The sequence below is a fragment of the Pseudopodoces humilis genome, chromosome 6, assembly GCF_049639895.1.
Source record: "Pseudopodoces humilis isolate 2021_Gansu_Grassland_sample_001 chromosome 6, ASM4963989v1, whole genome shotgun sequence".
In the NCBI taxonomy this organism is placed as follows: Eukaryota; Metazoa; Chordata; class Aves; order Passeriformes; family Paridae; genus Pseudopodoces; species Pseudopodoces humilis.
The window spans coordinates 56,948,657-56,973,298 of NC_142205.1; the positions used below are offsets into that span (position 1 = coordinate 56,948,657).

General features: G+C 39.5%; 1 protein-coding gene across 5 annotated transcripts in view; it reads right to left on the reverse strand.

The window, feature by feature from the left end:
* Positions 1–24,642, reverse strand: part of ZNF827 (zinc finger protein 827) — a 116,697-nt gene that overhangs the window by 25,674 nt on the left and 66,381 nt on the right. For all 5 annotated transcript variants that reach the window (XR_015772688.1, XM_088056618.1, XM_088056619.1 and 2 more), the window contains 4 exons: positions 23,626–23,859; positions 11,900–12,151; positions 11,149–11,206; positions 6,549–6,652 (listed from right to left, as the gene is read on the reverse strand). Coding sequence is in view for 4 of the 5 variants with exons in the window: in XM_088056618.1 (XP_087912744.1) it covers positions 6,549–6,652; positions 11,149–11,206; positions 11,900–12,151; positions 23,626–23,859 (648 nt within the window). In the remaining variant the exon portion in view is untranslated. The remainder of the gene's footprint in view (positions 1–6,548; positions 6,653–11,148; positions 11,207–11,899; positions 12,152–23,625; positions 23,860–24,642) is intronic.

Sequence of the window (24,642 nt, forward strand, 5' to 3'; positions counted from 1 at the left end):
CAAAACTGAAAGGAGATAAAATGATCATAGGCATTAATAATGGGATAAAGCAAGGGTTGAAAAAAGCACTATGTAAGTCAATTCACATGCATGTGCACTCCCCCTCTGCAATTACATTGGCAATAAAAATTGCTGTTCCATTACAGGGACAGAAACAGCTGCCAGGGTCTTGAAATATTCTTTTAGGCTTTCAAAAAAAGCCTAAAAATCTGAAGTCTGGCAAACATGATTAGGGGAATGGAGCAGCTGTCATACAAGGAGACCCTGAGAGAACTAGGACCGCTCAGTGTGGAAAAAAGGTGACTTGGTGGGATCTTTCCATCCTGGATAAATACCTGACAGGGGGAAATAAGATCAAGTAGGACTCTTCTTAGTGATGTCAGTGGAGAGGAGGCAAGGGCACAAATTAAAACACAGGAAAATCCAATTAAACAGAAGAAGACAATTTTTCTTATGGTGAGCAAGGTCAAACATTGGCACAGCTGACTCAGAGATTGTCCAGAGTCTCCATTCCTGGAGATATTCAGAACCTGACCGGACACAGCCCTGAGCAGCAAGTTGACTCGGCTCTGAGGAAGGGACTGGAACTAGACTTCATACCTCAGCCATTCTGTGATTCTCTCAAAAATAATAATCCACAGGTTCTGCTGCCCTGAATAAATTCAAAATCGATTGCTTGTAATCATGCTCTTAAGCCCAGGCTTTCATTTACAAATTCTAACATTTGAACATTTTAAGAAAGCTTTCCTACAGTAACTAGGAATACCCACAATGTGGAGTTAGTCTTTTTGGCAGATGTAAGCAAACAACTATAAGAAGGTGTGAATCATTCTAACTAACTCCATGGGTTCATAGCAGGGAAGGTATACAAGGGCAATTTAAATGCCAACATTTCACTGCTGGTCACTTCAGTGGAAATTCACAGGGTTTGCGTGTTTCATAGGCCCTATGGCCTAAGGGTATTTTCTGGGGTGACAGAAGTGGCAGTGATCCCACACACAGAAATCAAACCCTCAAGGTGTCCCTTTATTTCTCAGTGTGCTTATAGTGTTTTCATGGTGATGACCCAAAATTCAGAGCTGGTTGCTGTAGAAGGTTGCAGAAGTTTATTTTGCTGTAGAGCACAGGAAACCAGAACAGAGCACAAATACTGCCAGAAAACAGTGGGTATGAGCACTTCTGCTGGTTGGACCAAAAGACTTCTTGCTATCTACGCTCTAGATGCTTGGAGTCACAGAAAATTACAACATCAAGAGCTAAATTTACCTTAAAGCATCTTTCAAAAGGAATTAGGAAGGAAGATACATACAAACTCATACTAAAGTGGCACCTGCACAACACCACCACTGTGATTATTTATCATATTCAACCTAAAATTCTAAACCTTCAGGAGGTATTTCCCTGCTACAGTAAAAGCAGAAAAAACAAGATTGTGTGCTCATGGGCATACCAGTCTCATACAAGTGCTGATATTTCACATGGTTGAAGGATACAGCCTCCCTTCACCCTGCTCACATCCCAACATTCCCACAAACTATTAGGGAAATAAAGGAAAATTTAAAAAAATGGAAATTAGTTCACTACTTCCCCTGATATGGCCACACATGTGCTGGTACTGCTGTGAGCAGAATGTGCAAAGATGAGGCCCTGGGAGCAGGCAGGTTTTCACCTTTTAGTATTATTGAAGTTACAGTGGAATTACTGCTCTAGAGAAGGGGACAGTGTGAGTGTGAACAGTAACAGGAGATACCTGTACACTTGCAGAAGTCCTGCAGTCCCAAACATACTGGAATCTTTATTACCTTAGATCTATACCTATGGAATCACTTATTACCTTAGATCAATAAACATAAAAAGTGGCTGTTCCCACAAATTGTATCATCAATAAAAGAACAACTAACAGTGCCAAAATGCAAAATTTTTGCACTATGTTTCCAAATTTCTACTGAACTAAGCACCATGCTGCTGATTCTGGATAATGCTGAAGAGGAGGCACAGCCTGTCTGTCGTCTTACAGGTCAATGCAGAGTGTGCTCACACATGGCAGAGGAGGCTCTGATGCATTTCAAAAAGGAGCACAGAAGCTTTACTGGCTTTATTTCACTGAAACAAACCAACAGCCAGTAAATTAAGCTGTGGCAAAATGAAAAAAGAGGGCTATTCCTGGACTACAGCTCCCTAAGACCTACATCCTCTGCTTCCAAAAGTTTCTTTTAGTTATGTAAAATTCATTTACCATCATCAAAATTACAGTGTTGTAAGTAGTAATAAATTCCCACAAAAAGATGGATTTAAAAAAAAAAAAATGAAACCACTACAAATGGGATTGTTTCAATATTTGGCACTGACAATGCGAACGAAGAATACCAGGTCCTTGGTAAACAGGAGAGAAAATAATGAAATACTATTATGCTACACACAGATATACATGGAGAAAAAGTACTCCCAAAAAGCCATGGCTGAGGTTTTCACTACTATTTATGAACCATCCAGAAAAGGAAGAGTGACTGTCACTCATCTGGCTTCCATGAAGGCAGGTTTGATTTACAGAGGGAGTCAATAAGATGGTGAAAACTATTAGAATACATTAAAGACTGACTAAGGGTCAGGATCAGCAGCATAAGAGCAAGTTTTTAATTTATCCAGTGATCTGAACTGAACTATATAGTCTGACAAAAACTATTCTGTCAAAAGAAGAATCTTATAAAACAGAAGATGAAAATGACATTTTTTAAAGTGACTGTTTGAAATAAAAATTTTAGTTTCTTCTCCCTACCTTTTGCTAGATTAAAAGAGGCCACATTCTTATAGGGGCAGCTGAAATTATTGAATTGGTTTGTATACGACTTTGAATTAGATATTACTTTGATACTATGGTAATTTTTGAGCAAAGTGTGTTTGGTTGATGTAGATATCAAAACGATTTTATTTCCATTTTTGAGTAAAAATGAAGTTATTTGGACAGTAAGACTAATACAGAAAAGTGCAATATACCAATATGATTATTAACATAGAAAATACCTTAAAAAGTGAAAGAAGCGATTCCCCAAATCTAACCAGTAAATTTGAACTATATACCCTAGGAAACTGTCTTCCCTTCTCAGAATATTAGGAATTCACCATGGATTTATCAGGAGATACCATGACTTCTGTGGGTCTGATGAGTCCCTTTCTGACAGCTGTTGGAGATTTCATTGTTATTTCCTTGAATACCTGAATTAAAATCAACTCTCCTGCCTGTGATACTGCTGCTGATTAGAACTACTCCACGCTTTTTTTCAGGCCAAATCCATCACAATATCATTATTTATTTTGGATTTTTTTTTCCCCCTCCACAAAATGCCCTGATCAGTGCATTGCGTCCACACATCTTTTAATATTCTTTCCTAATTATTTCATACTCCTTGGGGGATCTTATCTAATCAATGCCCTACAAAGAGTGCTCTGCCACTTAAATACCCAAATTTGCAATTTTCTTATAAACTGACTATAAAGTGAAGTGGTTTGAGCAGAGGAGGCCACTAAGCTTAAGTCTCAAGAATTGAATTTTGGACCCATCGTACTTAAAAATCCTCTTTAATAGCTTCAACACACACACATACAAAAACCACCCAAACAAACCAGAACTGCATTGATAAAAGCAGTATCAATATGCAGAAATTTCAGAATACTAGAGAAATAATCTTCAGAGCTAGAATAACAAGTGAAGCAGTTCATATTACAAGGTCATATGCCTAAGAGCGTAGGAACAAGAATTTCTGTTGCTGAAATCATTAGATGAAATTATAAAGGAAAAGAAGAACATGTTACTGTTTGACCAGCAAGAGAGACACCAGCATGTTCTAGTTACAAAGGCTGTGATTAATCAGCAGAGGCATTTCCAATATGCACTCAGAAGATTGCAGGCTACTGAAAAAGTCAGGGGTAAAAGCTTCTATGAAAGAGCATATATAGCTCTGACTACTCATATTTGCAGAAATTAATACCCCTAAACAGAGGCAGAAAAAGGCTGGGAAATGGAAACCCTATTGTGCTAAAAGAGACTAAAAGACATTGGTTGGCTCACTTTCCCAAAATGAAGGCAGGGTTTGAGGAATGTCAGATGGTGAACATTGCAAGGGAGAAGAATTATCAAAGTTGAAGGACAGCACTGGTGAAATAACAAAAGTAGAACTTGCTGTGAATAAATTCAGGCTGGAAAGAGTGGTCCCAATTCTTCAAAGCAGTGAGCTTCTGAAACAACATCCTCATAAAAATAATACAGATGATGGGGTTTAAGATGGAGCTTGGTAATGAATTAGGTTGCATAATGTTACCCAGTACAGAAAAGAACTGAATTTGACACATGAAATATCTTACTGTCCTATGTTCTTGTGACTTTTCCCAATTCCTCTGCATCTAGGGTGCCAAAAAGTCTGCAGACAGAAAGTTGGCAGCCACCTGTTTTGGTGCTCACTTGAGAAGAGGCGACTGCATATGTGGGATTCCAGCAGGGCCACTGGACTGGGAATTCCCTATCATTTTCTTATGCTGCTCTTTTCTGCTTCTTACTGTCCTGTTTCAAGGATGGAGTAATCCAAAACAAATCTCAAGCGAAAGCATTTTTATGTGGGAGACCACATACACACTTCCACAGCATTTTCTGTAACACTTTCTGTAGGCCTTTCAAAATGGTTTGTCTCTACTCCTTCATGCTGCTCTTTGAAGAAATAAAATGTTTTCAGAGCTATCCATAGCACTACATAGGCTATTTCTTCTTGCAAGGCTGAAACTAATAGGAAATTTACTTGTGGGAATTCTGTTACTCTTTTACATGAATGTAATATTTGTAATAGATTACAAATTTAAATTACATTCTTGGTGCTGCTGTGAAGTAGCACTTCAGACCCAAGAATTTGTTGCGAAGCTGAGAAAAAACAACATATTTGGAATGATATGAGTTGTTCCAAAAATAGAAACATAGCAGAAACTGGCATTTTAAAATTTTCAGTATGCTTGCTACTATATATCAGAATCTTACAACCACAGAGCAATATAATACACAGACCTATCAAAGTTCCACAAAACAGATTATGGAGCAGCACAAACACATAAAAACCCAGTTCCTCAGAAGCCCTTCTAACATTCCAGGATGATCTAACCAACAAGACACTTAACATCTTTTAAGCAGAAGATCAAACATGTCACCAAAACTCACCCATACTTCTAGTGGCCTCACTTAAAGGGAAGTCTTAGAGAGAATTAAAATTCTCAAGCATTTATCTCGGTATGACGTTAGTCTTGCTGCTAGAGGCCATGTCCTCTGAGGTATTGAGCCCTGCCTGAGGAGTCTGTGAATTCTCATCTTTCATCTGGGCGTATGAATATTCCATGTTATGCCAAGGTCAAAAGCCAGGATTGAAAGTGCTAACCTGGTTTACATTTTAATACTTAAAAGCACCACACCTGATCTGGGTCTCCTCACCCAGAGGTACAGAATCCACTTCTTCCTTGCAGAAGTGTGTCTGTGCACAGCCTGGAGACCCTTGTTCTTATCCTACAATTTTTTTTCTTCTTGCTATGCATATTTACCCTTCGACAGCATCTAGCTCTTACCCTCATCTGCCACTTTGCAAGCTGTCAAATGACTATTCAAGCATTAAAAAAAATGAAGGGTCTGTTAAGTTGTAAATTAAATGACAGTCTATAGCTGAAAATTAGCAGTAACGTGCCCAAAAGTTTATTGATTGCTAAGAAAAGGTGAATAACCCCCCCTACAGCTGACTGTGTAATTACTGACCTTTAGAACCCCAGAGCTATTAATTTAAGAACAGATAGCAGTGAACTAGCAAACGAGTTATTTTGCAGCAGGACAGTGAAGGCACATATCAAGTTTTTGCATGTGTTCAGTGCGACCTTGAATAGCATTATTACTTGTCTGTATTTTCCATTTTAATGCAGAATATAACCCAAGCTATATCTGGACATAAAGTGCCTGTCAAGTAGTTCAGAAAATCAGTGGGAAGGCACCCACAAACACTGTGGCCTTTCAGTATATTTGAAGAACTCCACATCCATCCAGAAAGGTTCTAAATTACTGTTAAAGGCAGGAAAATTGTATTGCCAAGCTTGTTTTTGGCAATTTGGCAAATTGCCATTGCCAAGTGTATGTCCTGCAAACATTTTCATTCCATACTCCACAGATGGAGATGGAAATGCCCAGGAACAGAAGAATAGCAGACAGTAATTCAGCATCAGTACAGAGGCAGACACACACACACAAAACACCCTCACCTCTCTTGATACTGCTAAATTGAATCTGCTTTTACACATTACTATTACACAATTCATAGAAACAGCAGCCTAAAGACTATTAACACAAATGCTCCAGCAATATTTAACTTCTCTCTTTTTCTTCTAAGTAATAAGCACTTATGATAATGGAGAAATAGCTGCCTTTTGACAAAGCAAACCATAATTTAAGACCATTGGTCTGGTGGTGGAGTTTACAGTAAGAAAATTTTAAAAAATCTGCTAATTGGAAGTAATGAAAGAAAAAGGTATCTGACCTGGTGCAGACGTCCTTCCATGAAGAGTAGTTTCGTTGGGCAGGAGATCTTTTGAGTTGGAAGCAAATGGTGATTGTCTAAATGTGTCTTCAGAAAAGAAAGGGCTATAGGAGAAAACAAGATGCCTTTTTTTAAAGAAAACAGCAGTTAACAGAAGAAGTAGTAAATATGATTTTTGACCTCAACATCTTAATGTTGTAAGAAATACCATCTTGTTAAAAAACCCATTTCACTTACAGAATTCATGCTGAAAAATAGGCAGACCATGAGGCAGTGTGCTTTGGTAAAACTGCATTTCAGAGTGAAAAACTGAAGACCTAGCTAAAATCTGGCTTTTAGCTAGATTTCAAGATCTTACTTTTACTATATCACAACACAACATGGATCATTAAAATCAACACTTCAAAAATTTGTATTCCATTTTCACATCTGGAAAGAGCAATCAGGAAAGGTAAAAAATATTATTATTTAATAATCTGAAGCATACAGTAGTTATCTTTAAAACAGATCTTTTCAAATATTAGATTAAGATGCTGAATAGTTCTATTCTGACATGGCCTTCCATGAATGAAACTACCTCCATTTGACTTTTAAAGCAGGAAACAGTTCATAAATTGAAAGGGTGCATCCCAAAGAGTATAAAGCACAAGAATTACCAGCTATATGATTTCAAAAATAATATTTTGCATTCGTTTTAATTAACAGGCAGAAAAAAAAGTTAATTTCAATAGTGAAATGGCATCTTTGTCAAAGTATGTTTTCTGCTCAATTAAAGACCATAACAAACAACAATTCCTTGTCTGCAGGACAGTCAGACATCAGCAAGAAGTACATAAAAAAAAAAAATGGAAAACTACAGTCTTTCTTGGAAAAATGCTTTCTAAGGGACTGCATTCCTCCTGCATGCAAACTATCAATTTCTTCTAAGCAAAGTGAGAATCAGTTTAAATATGATCTCTCCCAGACTGAGAATCCTTAACAGGCTGGTGTATAGTAGGTGTTTTAAAGGTGCAGGACAGGAGGCCAGACCATTTCTGCAGCCTTTTCTTACCCAGGAATAAAATCCAAGAATCTTTTCAGGATAAAGGACTTACTATAAGATCTTACAAGGTGTTGCACAGTGAGTAGTCCTCAAAGAAGACTCAAAGTACGTGCCAGCTGCACCAAGCTGACCTCACCAGTCCAGATACCCAAAGTTTCTCTCCCAAAGGCATCACTTGCCTGTGTTTTCCCTCGTGCACTTTTTCTGCAGAGAGTGAACAAGTCACTTGTATCCTTGGTCAGATCTCTTCTGCCTCAGGAAAACTTCTGGATAATTAGCTGACTTGATTATGAAACACTTTTGGCAACTACATTTTTTTACCTTCCTATTAAGTTTTTTGGACATTATTAATTTTGTGCTGTTCCATATGTGACAGTTAATGGGATATTTTGGTATTTCTACAAAAGTCTGAACACATCCATAAACAGTCAACATTAGGCTGTGCTGAAGGGGAAGGTGTGAAGTTGCCCCAAACCTAAACAGTTTGGTGAATGCAAATATCTGAACAAGGCAGGATTCTCCAGAAAACAAGTGACCAGGATAAACCAAAACAGCAACAACGTACACTTGCAAAACTTAACTTCTTCCAAGACTCATACTCCCACTCAGGGGTGACATAATACAAAACAGACCGACGCTGTATAAAAATATGCCATGATTTATTGCAACATTCTTCTCACTGGTTTAATAATGATTTGAAAGAAAAACAGCAATAAAAAAATGTTTTATTACTATTGTAACTCTTGAAAATCTTGTAATCCTCTCGGGGTTCCCATGTTGGCCTTCCTGCTTGTGCCTTAGTTTCAGTCACTGGGACACTGCTCACTGCTGGTTCTAAGCAAAACGGATGGTGCAGGGCTTATCTATTTCAGGTTAGGCCATAGATCATGAGCAGGTACTGCAGGAGGCCACATTGTGCCATACCCCAAGGATTTCATTCTCCTCCGCTGCTGCTGGTGAATTACAGAGCCATCCTTGGATACTTCTTTTCTGCCTTCCTCTAGAACAGCAGCTGAGTCTCTTCAGTGGTGGGCCTATTATTATTTCCATTTCAGCAGATACGTCCTCCAATTCCCAGTGCAAAGTATGGAGGGAGGAGCTCCTGCTTCATAGCAAGAAATTACACACATTGTCCTCAATCACTGTGTAAAGTCCTTTCTGATGAAGGTTAAGCTTTAGGATATTTTTTATTTTTCATCTGGCTACATATTTCCAGTTTCATGGCTACACAGTTCTCTAGATGAAAGAAACTTGGCATCTTTTGCTGCTGTACTACTTGCTTCCAGACCACTCACTTCTGCACTTTCTGTCTTCTCATCACAGATGGCAGGCTCTACCATCTCACTCAGCCATTGAACTGTGAGGAATCCTTGCCAGTTCTGGCTGCTTAAGCAAAGTCACATGGAAGTATATGCTGGCAAAGTCCAGGGGTACTCACAGGAGGAACAGCAACAGATAGTTGATGGTTATAAATGTTATTAACAAATAAGACAGCAAAAAGTGCTTGTGTACCCCATCTTGCTGGGGTTTGCTGGTTTAAGCCTCACCAGTGCCACAGCTCAATCTTTGTGCTTCCCAGCTACTCACAGGTGGACAACAATGACCTCACCTTGGCTCTCTGCAGCTGTCAGCACATTTCACACAGCAATTGTGATTCAAATGCCTTTCTGTCATTATTCCAGATGTGGGTTGGTGAGCCAAACTGCATCACCACATTTTTTCTTAATGCAGTCCAAGGGCCTCTATTCTCCACTGGCTGCTCCGCCACATTCTATTTTCAAGAAGGCATCATACCCTTACCAGTAAAGACTTCCAGCTGTTTATTTGGTTTGGGGTGTTTTTTTTTTTTTTTTATTTTGGCAAGGTCTTTCAAGTCAATCTCTTTGAACTCGCAGGATTTAGTAGACTGACTCACTTCCCCTCTTAAGAAGCTCTCCTCATTCATGTTTTCTTCTGCTGATAAATAGGCAAGATAAGAAAAGCACCCAGAGAAACTGAACCAGGCACTCAGCATTTCATGTCCTGATGCATAGCAGCCACTGTAAGGATATCTCAGTAAAGCTCAACACAAGTTTAACAACAGCCAACTGTGCTACCCTCTCAAAAACTGGCAGCCAGAATAAGGGCAAGTTATCTTTGAACTGTCCTCAACCTTTCCAATTGGAATTATCTTTGACAGATCCAAAAGTAGCTCTGGATTCTCACACCAGTCCTGCTAGTAACATCATGAGACATTGAAATCTATTTTCAACTATTTGTCAGCCCATCCCTGCAGCACACCCTGGATGGTTAATGAGTAGTTGGACACTATGTGCATTTCTGTTTGTATCTCAGGCTTATGCTTTTTAAGTAACACAGAAAGGCTGTGCAGGCTGCATATCTGACAAATTCCCATACTAGCAAACATGGGAAGCATTCACTGTAACCAGAAGCCAAAAGCTCAGTTGAATTATCTTTCAACTTGTAACATTAAAAAGTCCCTAATGTACATTTACTGAACTGGTCAGTTTATTAAAAACAAGTTATTTATTGCAGGTACCATGAATGAATTGGACAGGCCTAGAAATTTAAGTACAATGTATTTCAGAGACCTTTTCTTTGCAACTGAAATGTTTTTCCATTCTGCCTAGGTAAAGCTGTTATAAGTTAGCACTGAGAACTTCTATAAAGGGGCTGCAGATGCAAGAAGCTCTTACTCTATTTTGAATGAACTCTTCATCACTTCAGCATGCTCAGTCTCCAACCCATCCATAACAATTAGGGAACTTTCAGGTAGGAAATAAATATATCCTTGCCAATTCTTGCCTCCTACTCCTACCATACCAAGGGCTCCTAAGTCTTTACCAATTCCAGCTACCACTTACTGCGTAAGAGCCTTAAGTCTTCCCACAGGGACACCTCGCCTTGCTGCTCATGGATATGAAAACACCTAGTGGGCTTGTTCCCAGCCACAGTACTGTAAAGTGCACATTGCTTTAATAGCACAGGCCACAACAGGATTATGTTTTTAACTCCTGCTTAATTTGAATTATTGTAATAGTGTATCTGTAATCTTTAACACATTTTTTAGTGCTGTCTTACAGTCTGACTTTTAAAAATTCATCTCTAGAATGTATTGAGATGGCAGAAATACTAAATTGAAATTTTTCTGAAGAAATCTAGGTAGACAGAAGACAATCAAAATCACCTCTTCTTAAGTTGGTCCATATCTTAAAATCCAGTTGTCAGCCTGGTCTTCCCTCAAGCACTGCAGGTACCATGCAGTTTAAGTTTCAGTTTTTATTGAAAAAAATAGAATAAATAATTCTTAAAATGATGTGTGACTACTTGATCAGAGGAGAATGGAAAAAAGCCCTTTGGGCCTTTTTGACTTACGAACCCTAAGCAATCAGATCTGTAATCGTAGCTTTTCAGATATGGGTTCCATTACTCATGGAAATATCTTACATTTGTACTGTCAGGTCCCATTTTCAGGAGACAGATAGGTTTGAGCTCACAAGGCAAAAGGAGGCAATGCTATTTACAGTGCAGCTTTGCAGTAACCACGGCTGTACTTACCTGGCTGTAGTTCTGATGGTGTTATCTTTATTGTGGTTGTGCTCTTTGCTCACCTTTTCTGCAGAGGAACACACATGAGTTATGTGATTAGCATATGTCATATGTTCTCGATCAGATTTTATTCAGTGGAACTATTTTAATGCTTAATCAGGTAACAGTATAACCCAGCATAATTTAGGGTAAATGGTTCCAGCATGATTAGAGAATGAGCATGACTTTATTTAAATTAACACCCAAGTTTTTTCAGCTCCACACATCAGTGTTAGAGCTCCATGCAGAATGTGCAATGCAAGTGTTCATTGAACACACTGCTGGTCCTTTGTGTGACAGATGGGGTTCACCTTCTTTGCCAAGGGAAGTGGGCAGTGCAGCCCCAGGAGTGCTGAATCTCGCAGCCACTGGCCACTTCAGCCAGGAACTGCCATCTGCAGATTCCCCTCTACAGGGACCAAAGCAGTCGTCACAAATTATTTAATTAGCTTTCAAAAATACAGGAGCTGAACTCTGGCTTTTCCAACTCAGTTGAAACATTGTGAACCTGACCTGGCTGCCACAGTGCTTTAAAGCATATGCAAACTATGGGGGACATTTGGCAAGGCCTCTGTGTTTCAGCTGTGATGGTAGGAAGGGTCTAACTCCTATTAGTTTTCAGCCCTGGTGATCTTACAGTTTTCATAGAACTTTGGGATTACATATAAAAATCTCATTTTTTTCATTAACTTCAGCTATTGAGCAGTTGCACTGGATTTACCTGATAGCTGGAAGAGCAGCTCAGATGCCATTTTCACTGATATGTCCTGGCTGAACAGATTTCTCTCTGGGAGCACACGGCCTCCTTCGGGTGCCTTCTGGATGTGCTCGCTGATGTCTCGCCCCAATAAAGTGCTGTAGCCAACGTTTTGGCTGGGTTGGCTGGGTGACACCAAAGCCTGCGAGTCGGGGATGTCAACTTCCATCGGCTCTTCCTTTATCTTTACCGTCTGGGTTTCCTTGAAACTCTCAGCTGCAAATATGTATTAAAAAAAAAAAATAAAAATAAACAACTGCCATAATTATTTAATTAGGCTGTAATTTTTCAGAGTGCTCAAAGCAGAAATCACAATTACCAAGTTATAATTTGCGTACCGCATCCCTGCAAATGGGAAGGGAAGCAAGCAGCTGACAGCCTCAGTATTCTTCTGCCTGTTATAAATAGAAGCAAGCTCTTGAAAATAATTTTTCAAACTAGAAAGCAGAAAACAGTTGCATATTTGCAAATATGAGAGTTACATCACTTTCTATGAATAATGTGTGTGTGATGACACACCAGTTGCTGAAGCTTTGTTCCCATTTATTAAATGAAGTTGAAGCTCCACACATCTCTCCTAAGGTGGGCACTGAAGGCCCCTTGCAAACTCCAAATTATTCTGTATCAGCAGAAGTACCAGCACCAACAGTCAGAAGTATCCGTGGGGGGGATAGGGGCAGAGGAGGAAACATCATCTTCTCCTCTTCCACTCTTTTTCTTTTATAGAAAATTCCAGACAACCATGTCAAGTACCTGTTTGTTACACCTGCACAAGCTTTCTAGATGAGAGGAGTATTCTGGGTCTCATGCTTTTCTCAGGGCTGACAGATATTCCCTCATACATTACCAGGTCCATTAACCTTAATGAACAGTTTTCTTAAGTCTATATCTCCCCCTCCTTGCTTTCCTCTCCAGTGTCTCAGATCTAGCAAACAACACCATAGTCTAAAAGCCAATTTTTAGTTCACTTTCTACACTTGGGATTCTTTGGGAGTTGCTGAATTCTTTGGTTTGGTTGGAAGGTAAGTGATCATTTTTTATTCAGAATGAAAGCCTTGAAATCTCAAAATCAAGACTCCAAGGTAATTTGTTTACTACACCCCAAATACCTATACAGACCAGATTCAGACTTTCTGCTGTGAAAAGAGAGGTTGAAGACCTGTAGAATTTACCCTCAATTTAGTTTCAGAGAAAGAGGATGATTTTTTTTTTTTGTAATGATTGTCATTCAGAGCACTTGTGAAAGGGCACTGGTATCATGGCAGAACTCCCCAATAAGGTGTTACTTCTGCTGGCTGGATGCTGACCAGAAACTCCAGAGACAGACAACATAAAAAAGGCAATAAGCCTGGATAACCAAGAACATAAATAAATACATGAACAAAGTTAAGTACCAGAAGGGACACTCAAGCAAGGAATCGTTAAAAAAAATTTGTTTGCTCTGTTTTTCCCATCCTCTCTAACTCATGTGTGTCAGCTTCATTCCAAGTGTTAAAGATTCAGGCTTTTCATTTTCAATTACCCAATATTACAGTGGTTCTCAGAGGCACCAAAACATGGCTTGGTTATCCCCAAAAATGTTTTCGACTTGCTCAGCTGGTTGGCATCATATTATCACCTCCAGCAAGAGATGGACAGAATCCCTTTATCATGAAGGCATAAGCATTCTACCTAAAATTAAACTGATATGGATCACCAAGTTCTTTTTCATTACCTTGGTTTTTGCCTCTCTCCACATTCCTGGAGCAGAGAAAAAGTGGTTTTACTTCCCACAGCTCTTAAAGAAAAAAAAAATTTGAAGCCAGGAGATAAAAGCCACTTGGATATGTTCCAGGAACAATTTACATGAAGTGCTTTCAATCTTTTCTTATGACATTTCTTGACCTTTAAAAGACATATATAAACATTGATAGAAATCTATCTACTATCCATAGATGCATCTCAGACTTCAGAAATTTTTATAGTGAATTCTCAGCTGAGGACCAGTTAGAAATATCATAATGCTTTTTTTGTCATGTTAAGAAGATTTTTCTCTCTTTAAAATTTTGTTTAAATCTTCCATTACTCTCTTATTATAAAACCACAGAACCTTGCATCTGTGTTTAAAAGTGTAAAAATAGCATGCTGTACACTGAAAGTGAACACAGAGCAACAAAGGAACACATCAGGTAACAGTGTCAATCAAAAGCTCAGGTAACTCCACAAACAAATGAGTTCTTCAGATCTCTGACAGACTGAGCTCTGCACCCAGCTGCCAAATTTAGGTGCAGAGTGAAGATGACCTTTGTTGCTCTCTCTTCTTTTAAAATATTCTTTCTATTTCTGTTCCTGCTCCACACAGTTTAATTCCCTGTCCTGCAAATGCTTTTGTATCAGACAAGCTGATAGGACCCCAGCTAAGGCAAGAGTCAAGCAATACCAGTGACCTTCTCTCCCTCACCATCAGTGAGCACTGCAATTGCCCTAACTAAATCTACATATTTGATCATTTCCTTTGACCTTTATCTTCCCAGCTGCACCCTTTTGATCTGACAGAATGTCCCTGCCAAATGTGAATTCTGTCATACTCTAAATCCCCAAAGCAAACACACAAAGAGAAGACTGAAGGAGAGTTTCTGATAATTTTACAAGAGCTAATGAAAGGGAAATAGTCAGTCTGTCCCACAAGCAGGCATAATCACAGGCATAACCCTGCTGTGCTAGATCTTGTGCTGGCAAAATACTGTAATTAAAGTTATGCCCATACCTGTCTCACCATATAGGCAGTCAAACTCCAGCTTCTCGAGGATTATTTTCCCTTCTCTGCTGTTCATTGTGGAGTAAGGTGATAGCCCTTATTTCTTTACATAGGTATCTCACATGGTTATAGTGCAGCCAAAGTTTTTCAAGTCAATTACAGGTACACAAAAAGGTCTCCTGCTTTAAATAATGAAATAATTTTAACTCTTATAGCAGACCTAGTAGATGAGCTGGTTAAATAATCTGCAATGTATGAGAATATGAAGTTAGTGTGAGAGTCAGGTTTTTTTCTTCAGGTCAGATTTCTATAATAGCACAGCAAAATCTGTGAGCTAAGAAGACTCAAGCTCAGAAGAATCCAAACCATGATCTCCAAAACACAGTCTATTCATTCAAAACTAACCTGGGTGAAGCTCAGAATAAAAGCACAGAAGTGCTGAGACACTTCATAGGGCAAAAGATGAACTATATCATCCAAAATGTCTTTTTCTGTTAATAACTTTGTTGTACAGAAATATCTTAACAAAACAAGAGAAAACTATTATACATGGATGTACTTTATCAAGCCACAGAGATGCTGATTCTTTACAGAGCAATGTAAATTTTAATCATCTTATATATGAAAGCCTTAATGAATGTAATCCTAATCACATTGAGTGAGACAACTTTCCACATCAGATATGAAAAATAGAGTACTGGACAAGCTTTTTCCAGGAAGAAACAATTTCTTCCACAGTTTCCAGGTTCTCTGGCATTCACAACTGCAAGGAATCACAAAGTAGCGATGCTTGCTAAACAAACCCTCCAAACCTAGAACAGCAGAAACATAGAACAATACTTGTGCTGCCTAAAAGCTCACGTACAACATTTAGCCCTGAAGGCCTGACAGTGTCACCTCTATACAGTGTAGCAGTAAGAGCACTTCTGAAATTTAGTCTCAGACAACACCATTTTACATCCTAGAACAGAGGCGCTGGCAAGTTCTAGAAAGACCTTATTTAATCTCTCTGAAAGTTGGGACTATCACAATCCAGCTCCAACTGAGCACAAGTCAGCAAAGTGCCCTTTGCTGTGGCATTCAAGGCCAACCTTATTTTGGGCCACATTATCGGGTCTGTAGCCATCAGGCAGAGGGAGGAGATTCTTATACTCTGTTCTGCATTCACAAGGCTGCATTTAGGGTATTGTGCCCTATCCATGGCTCCCCCAGTACAGGATCGACACTGACATCCCCAGAGCATGTTCAGCAGAAGGCAACCAAGGTTTTCAGAAGGCTGCTTCAAGACAGAAGAGAACAGCTGTGAGAACCGGGTTTGTTCAGCCTCAAGAAAACAACACCAAGGGGACATTTTATGGCTGTTGACAGCTCCCTAAGGAATAAAGGGAAGGTGTAGAGGAGCTAAAGTCAGACTTCTCATAAGTGCACAGTAAACGTATCAGTCAACAGACAAGCTAGAACACGGGGAATTCTATTGATACATGCAGGAAAAAGAATTCCCATCATGATGGGGAGATACTGACCCTCAGCAGCCTGCCTGATTTGACCTGCTCTGAGCAAAGGTCTGGAATAGATGACCCTGGAGGTCCCCTCCAAACAAAATTATTTCATGAACCTTCAGCACTAGGCCAGCAGCAGGTTCATCTTGCAGATCTTTCAAAAGGAAGACAACGCTTGTTCTTATGCAGCACTATTTTTCTTAATGTCCACTCTGAACTTCCCAAACTGCAGCTGGCAGCTGTTACCCCTTCTTTTACCATCTGCCAGCAGGGAGAAGAGTTTAACTCCACTGTTTTTCCAAGTTTCCTTCAAGTAGGTGCAGGGTGCAATTACATTGGCCTTTAGTTCCCCTGTGCCAGACTGAACAGGCTCAGTTCCCCCAGTGCCTCGCAGCACAGGGAAGCCGGGACCTGATGGACCTGATCAGAAGGTTGGAACACTTTCCCTGTGGAAACTGGCTGAGAGACCTGGGGTTGTTCAGCCTGGAGAAGGGAAGGCTCCAGGGAGATCTTACAGCAGCTTTTCAGTACTTAAAGCAGACTTGTAAGAGAGGTGAGGACAGACTGCTGAGCCTGTTGTGATAGGACAAGAGGCAGTGGCTTTCACCCAAAAGAGGGCAGATTCAGACTATATATAGGGGAAGAATTTTTTACAATATGAGTGTTGAAACATGGTAACAGGTTATCCAGAGAGGTGGTAAATGGCCCATCCCTGAGAATGCTCAAGGTCAGGTGGGACAGGGCTCTGAGCAACCTGATCTTGATGAAAATGTCCCTGCTCATTGTTGGGGGGTTTGACTGGAAGAAGGATCCCTTCCATCACAGGCCATTCTGTGATTCCATGAAGCACTCACATTCTCTGCAGGAGAGACTGAACATACCCATCCTAATGCAGCATACTCTGCTTTTCCCATTATTTGAGATAGAAGTCAAAGGTAAGGGATAGATTTCATAAAAAACACAAGTCATGCCGTAAATATTGCTTTGGCTGGCACAACAGCTGTCCAATAACATTGCATTGCCAAAATCAAATGAATACTTGTTAAATCATTCCTGTTTCTTCCAGCCATTTTATTTAAAACTTTACCTTGCGACTAAAATTCTAAGTTGCTCATATTTGCTGAAATGCCCATCAGCTTTACAAATCAACTTTATGAATCAACTTAGAGAAGAAAGCCTTTCCCACATGTCTCATAAATTGGACTCATGTACCAGTCTCCACAATGAAGCAGACAGGGGTAACTAGTGGGTCAACTTATACCAACTTCAAAAGCTTTCAGCACGGAGAACCAGGCGTTTTGTTATGCTAATTGTTCTGATTTGCTAGAAATAAACATGCCCTAAAACAGCTTAAATAAAACCTCAGAGGTAAGGAACAGTTGGCGAGCCCTGAAGGTTCTGCTACAGAGACACAACAAGGAACATCTGACGTTCCCTAGGGCGCTGTGCTTGATGCTTTATTTTGCTAGTATTTTTTTCAAACTGCTGTTTTATATAAGACAATGTCAATGAATCAATGTAACAGGATCCTACATTAAAAAAAAAACAAAACATTCTGAAATGGCTCATATTTATTAAAGTGGAACCTCTGAACTCCCATGTTACAGAATTTTGCAGCTACAAGCTGCTTCACAGAAATGCTATCCAAGGAAAAAAAATAAAGCAAATTAAACCCATAGACTAATTAGAGTTGTGATAGACACCTGCTGCCCCTTCCATTTAAATGGTAGGATGATGGTGCTTACCTGCAAGACCCTACTTAAAGAACCTGGTTAAAAGAAAAAAACAAAACAAGAAAAACCCACTTGGCTAGTAGCAGGGTTTAATGTGGGATTGTAGCTTGACATGGTTTGCCATTTCTCTACTTCCCACAAAGAGAAAGTCTTATTTCAGATCATACATGCCCCCACTTATGTTCTGGGCTCCTTCATAAGCCCCAAAGAACAAAAGATTTCTCTGTATTTTCCCTTCTCTGCCTGTTATCAAGGCTTTCTAAGCAGGGATGAAAGCCTTGACAGCTCTCCTGCAATCAGTCCAGGTGCAGGGACTCTCACGAGGTACCGGCAACAGGAATCTCCAAAGACAGCAGCCTAACTCCACACTCGCACTTTCCAGAGCAGTTCACAATGTTGTGGAAAAGAAATATGCAGCAAGATTAGTTCTGATCTTTACCTTATGCTAGAATTGTACCATCGTTCTTTTCTCCTTGTTTTACTCTTTTTAAATAGTTGATCTAATCCATGTGATTTCAATTAAATGTATGATAGAGTCAAAAAAAAAATAACTACAAAGCATGAAATACAAAATTACCATAAACATTTTAAAGCGGATAGACTTAATCAAAAAAATGCCAGAACCCCATCACACCCCTCCCCTGTAATAACCAGTTGTTCCAAAAGACCAGTTGTTCCAAAAGAGGAACTATCATATAATTAGGTGATAATAAATGGAGTTGATCAGGAATGCTTTTGGATTCAATTGTAGGCAGCACTCACTTTGTGTGCTGAGGTCATGAAGTAAGTCTGCACTAATTGCATGTGCTGATAACCCAGAATTAAGACTCTTTGTTGATACTGGTGTATTACAAGAAAACACTGTGTGACCTGAGGACTGAAGAACAAAAAATCCAAAGGAACCAAATAGCACAAATGTCATGCACTTGCTTGGGCTAACAAGGAGATGCAATACATGGGGAATTGACCCACAGAGAAAAAAGAGGAGGAAAACCACCTGAGTTACATGTAAAATGAACACATCTCAAAAATAGGATATATCTGAAATGAAGGCAAATGTGATTCAGGCAACATTTCTAAGAAAGATGAGGACATATAAATGTCTCTGGGTAAAATATTACTTAAAAAGTGCTAGTACCTGGGATAGATTTTATACACCTCCACCTATATGTTCATTTTTTGAGAAGAAGCCAAAACATTACATGCTTCTAAAAGCTAATGCATGCCCCAAACATATCAGCAACATGACTATTTCAGCAAAAAATTAGTTTTTCAGCTCTAACATTGGGATGTAAATGCAAATATTTATTTTTAATTTCAGTCTCCTCTGAAACCTACCTTTCAATTTGTAAGACTGAGTGTATAAAACTGACCAGGAATCATTGAGGGTGCCACTTAATTAAACATTTTGAGAAATAAATTAGCTTTTCCATGAAAGAGAACAGGTAAAAATGTAGGAAACATGTGTATTTGAAACACATTACTACCATTTCTTCTAACTGATTTTATGCAATGTTTTATGGGAATTTAAAATCATGCATTGATGGCACCCTTCCAAACAGAGATGAGAGCAATTTGCCCCACTCCACTCTCTCCTCAAATGTGTTTTCTTACCACTGGATCTAGTCTCAGTCAAGACTTATGGGCAGACTTCCCAGCTCACCTTTGTGCACTCATACATATCACAGCGGTAATTTTATTTTCTTCCGCAGAATGGAGGTTGAAAATCTGCTCAAACTTTGCCTGTTAACTTCCAAACTCCAGTTTTTTTTCAAATGGGCATTTGATTTATTCTGAAATAGCAACTTGATTGTTAGAAAGTTTTGTCCTGGCTGTTTGGGTGGAAGTGGGTTCTGCACAGACATGCCCAAGAGACATGAGCCCTTTGACCTTGGATAATCCTTTGGAAGAGGTGTGAGTAGGTAACTGTGGGGTAGAAGACCTGAATCCCAGGGGAATATGGGAGAGAAAGAACTGGTGTAAAAGGTCCAATTCCACCAAAGTAATATGTGGGGCAAGGGGTCTGATCCCAAACTCTGGTTATGTTGCTAGAAGCAAGTGTCTGAAGAGCCCTTCAGCTTGAAGGAGGGAGTCTTATCTTATATTCTACAGTGGCAGCCAAAAAATGTTCTGCTAATGTTCTACTACAGGAGAAGATGTCTACTCTTCTAACTTTTCCTAGCTCTAGAGTAATTTCTGAGTGGCTGAAAAATGGAGGCTGACAAAGGGCTGGTGATTTGGAGTAAACCTACCCTACAGCATGCACCAGACCATACCAAGCTTCAGAGCTGGAAAGGCCTTCCACTACCCATTACAGCCAAGGGCTGGCAACACAGCACCTACGTTTTGGAAAAGAGATTTCCCAGTGAAAAATACAAACCAGTTTATCCTTGACATAGAAGGAGATAGCAAGGTCTATGCCCAAATCCCAAGAGGCTTTCTCACCCATGAGGCTGAAACAAGCAGCAGTATTCTTGCTCAGAGGGTAACAGCAGCAGTATGTCAGGAATGCAGGAAGCACAACCCTGTTTTGTTGGAAATTCCTTCTTGAATTTGTATGTGATGTAGGTTTTGGTGATCAGTATTATGCAGAAAAAAGTGAAAATAACAAAGCAAGAACACAATTTATTCAGTCCTTACCAAGAATATAGAGAATCTGGAAGAACTTGACTTAAACCAAATTATAAAATATATCAAATCTACGAAGGGCACTTGACTGAGGATTTCCCACACAGAATAAAACATCAAGATATACTTTTTTTTTTTCTTTCCAGTACCATGAAAAAAGGAGTAATTTCATTTTTGTTTTCCTTTTCACCTCAAGATCTGGCTCAGGAAGAAATGTGGATACCTCATCCCTAGAAGTGTTCAAGGCCACATTGGATAAGGCTCTGAGCAATATCGTCTAGTGGAAGATGTCCTTGCCCATGGCAGCAGGGTTGGAACCAGATGATTGTTCTCTACAGATCCCTGAAAGGAGGCTGTAGCTGGGAAAGTCTCTTCTCCCAAGCAACCAGCAACAGGATAAGAGGAAATAGCCTCAAGGTGTATCATGGGAGGTTCAGGCTGGACATCAGGAAGAATTGTTTCACAGAAAGGGTTGCCAAGCATTGGAATGGGCTGCCCATAGAGGTGGTGAAGTCACTATCCCTGGAGGTGTTCAAGAAATGAATGGATGTGGCACTCAGTGCTGTGGCCCAGAACAAGGTGGTGATCACTCAATGGCTGGAGTCAATGACCTTGGTGGTCTTTTCCAGCCTAAATGATTCTGTCATCTTTAAGGTCCCTTGATGCCTTGAGAGGCTACCTAGAACACAGGCTAGACAGAGTTAAAGGAATAAAGTAGGTATTTATTAAAAAGGCCTTCAAAGCACACACCTTGGGCAGTACTAGAGCCTGGCCACAGCTACCCCCAGATAGACAATGGGTCACACATTTTCACACTTTTATAAGGTCCATTTACATATTTGGGTTAATTGCCCAATTACAGCTTCAGGTTATGAAGTCCGATCCTCCCAGTTTGCTCTCCTCAGTTCACTGTCTTTTATACTTTTTGGGTCTGAAGCTGCAATGGTGTCCTTGGTTCTCAGGCTGGAAAAGGATCATTTTGTCTAACTAAACTGTGAGGAGAACTTGCTAACACTTTATATGAAGTTCAGAGTTACATACCAATGCAGTACACAATCTGGAAAATATGAAAGATAAAACTTACGGCATCACCTTCTATGATTCTTTGAAGAAGTGGCTTAGTTTTAAAAATAAGTTCTAAGTCACCAAAATCAGGCTGCAAAATTGCTTACAGTAGGTTGTGAAGTCAACAGTAACATGGGAGTATTGTACCAGATAAAGATTTTTAAAAACCCAAAATAAACCACTGAAGAGGCTAAAAATTTAAAGATTTTCCTCTGGTAGTTGTCCTACACTGAACTATATCTCAGTGTTTTCCTCTCTAGTTTCTGCCTTAGATGGCAATTCAGGGAAGTGCAAGTTGAAAACTGTCCGTGACAAGCTGGGTGTAACCCCACCCCCTGGCTGATGCAGGAATATCAACAGCAGCAATACCAACTCCATAAATCCAAATCACTCTGCACTTCCTAATCTATGGATTAGCCAAAAAGACCACTGTCAGCAAAAACTGCTCAGTCTCTAAGAGCTTGTAAGAGAAATGTTACACTGGTGTAGTTCTTACTACAGTCTTTAAAGCCTGGGAGGTCCCAACACCAGCTGAAGATGACCAAGATTTAATATACACTGGATTTCTCTCATACAAACAGGTATTTAAGGCACAAATATTCTAATATAATAGGCAGCAATAGAGCTATTTAAATACAGCCTGCCAGTGTTCAACTCCAGACTTACAATCCAGAACCATTGTGTCTCTGAAGTACTTGATAATACATTAAATTACGGAGCTCTTTCTTTTTAAAAGTAATTATATAAGTTTATATGCACCAAGAAAAACAGTCACAGCATTCATGAGGTTGCAAAGTTTTGTTACCAAAACACCCCACTCAAACCAGTTACCAGCAGCAACTGTATAATAACTGAGTGTTTCGTATTTGGGAGTCTGAGAAAAAAATCTGGAAACTGGTGTTCCGGTCAGCTTTTGTACTTGGGGAACACGTTTTTTGCAACACTTCCATTAACATGGAAAGCTTCAAATCAGTGATTCAAATTCTTCAGCAAATTAAAGTGTGGAGGCATGAACAGCAGTGAATTAATTATGTGTTTTATGGGGGGAGATCCTAGTCAGCTAAAGTGTTTCAGGTACAAGTTTGAGCTCAAATTCACGGTTGAGAGTGTCCAATCAAGACAACAGATTTTACAGGCAGGTTTAACAGGGATCTCAGAAGTTACTAAACATGTAAGCATTCCCACCAGCACCTCTTGCATGACTTTGGCATAATGAAAAAATTAAGTCTTGTCCAGTTTTGAAGAAGACTTAAAATCTATCAGATCCAGTTCAGGTGCAGAAACACAAAATCCAGCCTGCCAGACTGACTTTCATGCCTTGGTCCTAAAAATTGGTCTGTTAGAAGTTCAAAGCCTTTCCATCATTCACTTAACCTGATTCCAGTGGAAGAATTCAACCCTTTTACTTTCTCTTAAACCTCGATTAATTAAATTATTAATTAATCATAATTAGCAGAACATGCATTTTTATTTGACTCCCTCCAGCTTTAACACTACCTATGTATGTACACTGTCTACTTGTCTGGCAGAAGAATCTATCACTGAGGCAATGTAAGAAAGTTCAAGTGGTCTTGCTAAATGCAGAAAGCTGGCTCAGTTTACACAGTTTTAACACCAGATCTTGTAATTTTGAGTACAATGTATTGTCAGAAAAAAAATAAAAGCTTTAAAAGTACAGTAAGGTACAGAAACTTTCTTACTATGTTAATGAAGTGACACGTGTGCATAAATTGGTACTAACATGGTTTTGTACATTTTAAAAATTACAGTACCTAAAAGTATTAAGGCATCATTTCTTCTGACTTATTCCATAGTCATTAATTTGAAAATCAGAGCAGAGATAATTAGATAGTGTGGCTACAGACCAAACTGAGATGTTTCATGTACATGACACTTTGTAGACAGGCCTTTTCAATTGTTCCTCGGCTTGCTACTAAAGCTGAACCTACCTTCTTGCAAGGTAACCCTGCTAGCATACACAAAAAAAAAAAAAATCAGAAATTTAATATTATTAAATGAAATATCTACCTGAGAGCTTCATGAGGAGCTCAGATGCTGCCTTAACTGACATGTCCTGCCTCATCACATTTGCCTGTGTTTCTTGTGGCTTGAGTTTCTCTTCAGGCACGTTTGGAGCTGAGACTTCAGATTCTTGGCTGAACACATAGCTGGGCTGAGACGTGGCTGAACTTCCAGCTTCTTCATCCTTAGGCTCCTCCTTCACTTTAAAATTAGGAGTTAAGGGTTCTTTTTGATTTGCAGCTGTCAAGAGAAGGAAAGAAGTGAGACTTAGTGTAATATATAATCCTGGAACAGCTAGTAACAGGAAGAAACCATAACCTGAAAAGAGCACGTACTGGAAGCAGACACATCAAACTGTGATCAAAGATGCTTCAAGGGACAAACTTCTGCACCTTTTCTACAAAGAGGCAGTTTTGAAACACAACAACTGCATGTGCCAAAGCTCAGAAGGACATCCTCTCTCTTTTCCCCGCCTACTCCTCCTAAAAGCTCTTCCCTGGTCATTGGTTTATAGGTTTCCTGCAGGCTTGGTGGAAGTTTAAAACATCATTTCACTTAAGGGAAAATTTGGCAAAGCCCATGGGTATGACATACTAAGGTTTTAAAGAATGAAAGAGAGGCGAGAGATGAAAAGTAGGAAGATGGAAAACCTAAGATGGGAGTAAAAGGGAAAAGACAGCAAATTCTTAGGTCCTAAAAGTTACTGTATTAAGAAGAGAACTAAGGGATTTTCAGAAGACAGCTCTGCAATGTTACAAACTCTAAATCCATAAAAATAGAGTAAGTTTAAAATATTTCTTTCGAATACTCCTCCTCAGAGCTTCAGAGGAGGGTAAGGAGACTTTGGGGAGCTGCTTAATATCTACACACTGAGCAATGCTTATCTTGAAGGGTCTTTCCAATACCCCTTGACAGCAGCAGAACCTTTGCACGGTGTTTGGTTAAAAGGATAAAACCAAAACAGCTCTTAAACAATACTTCCAAGCCCAGACAACATAAATTCATGGGCTAAAGAAAACACAA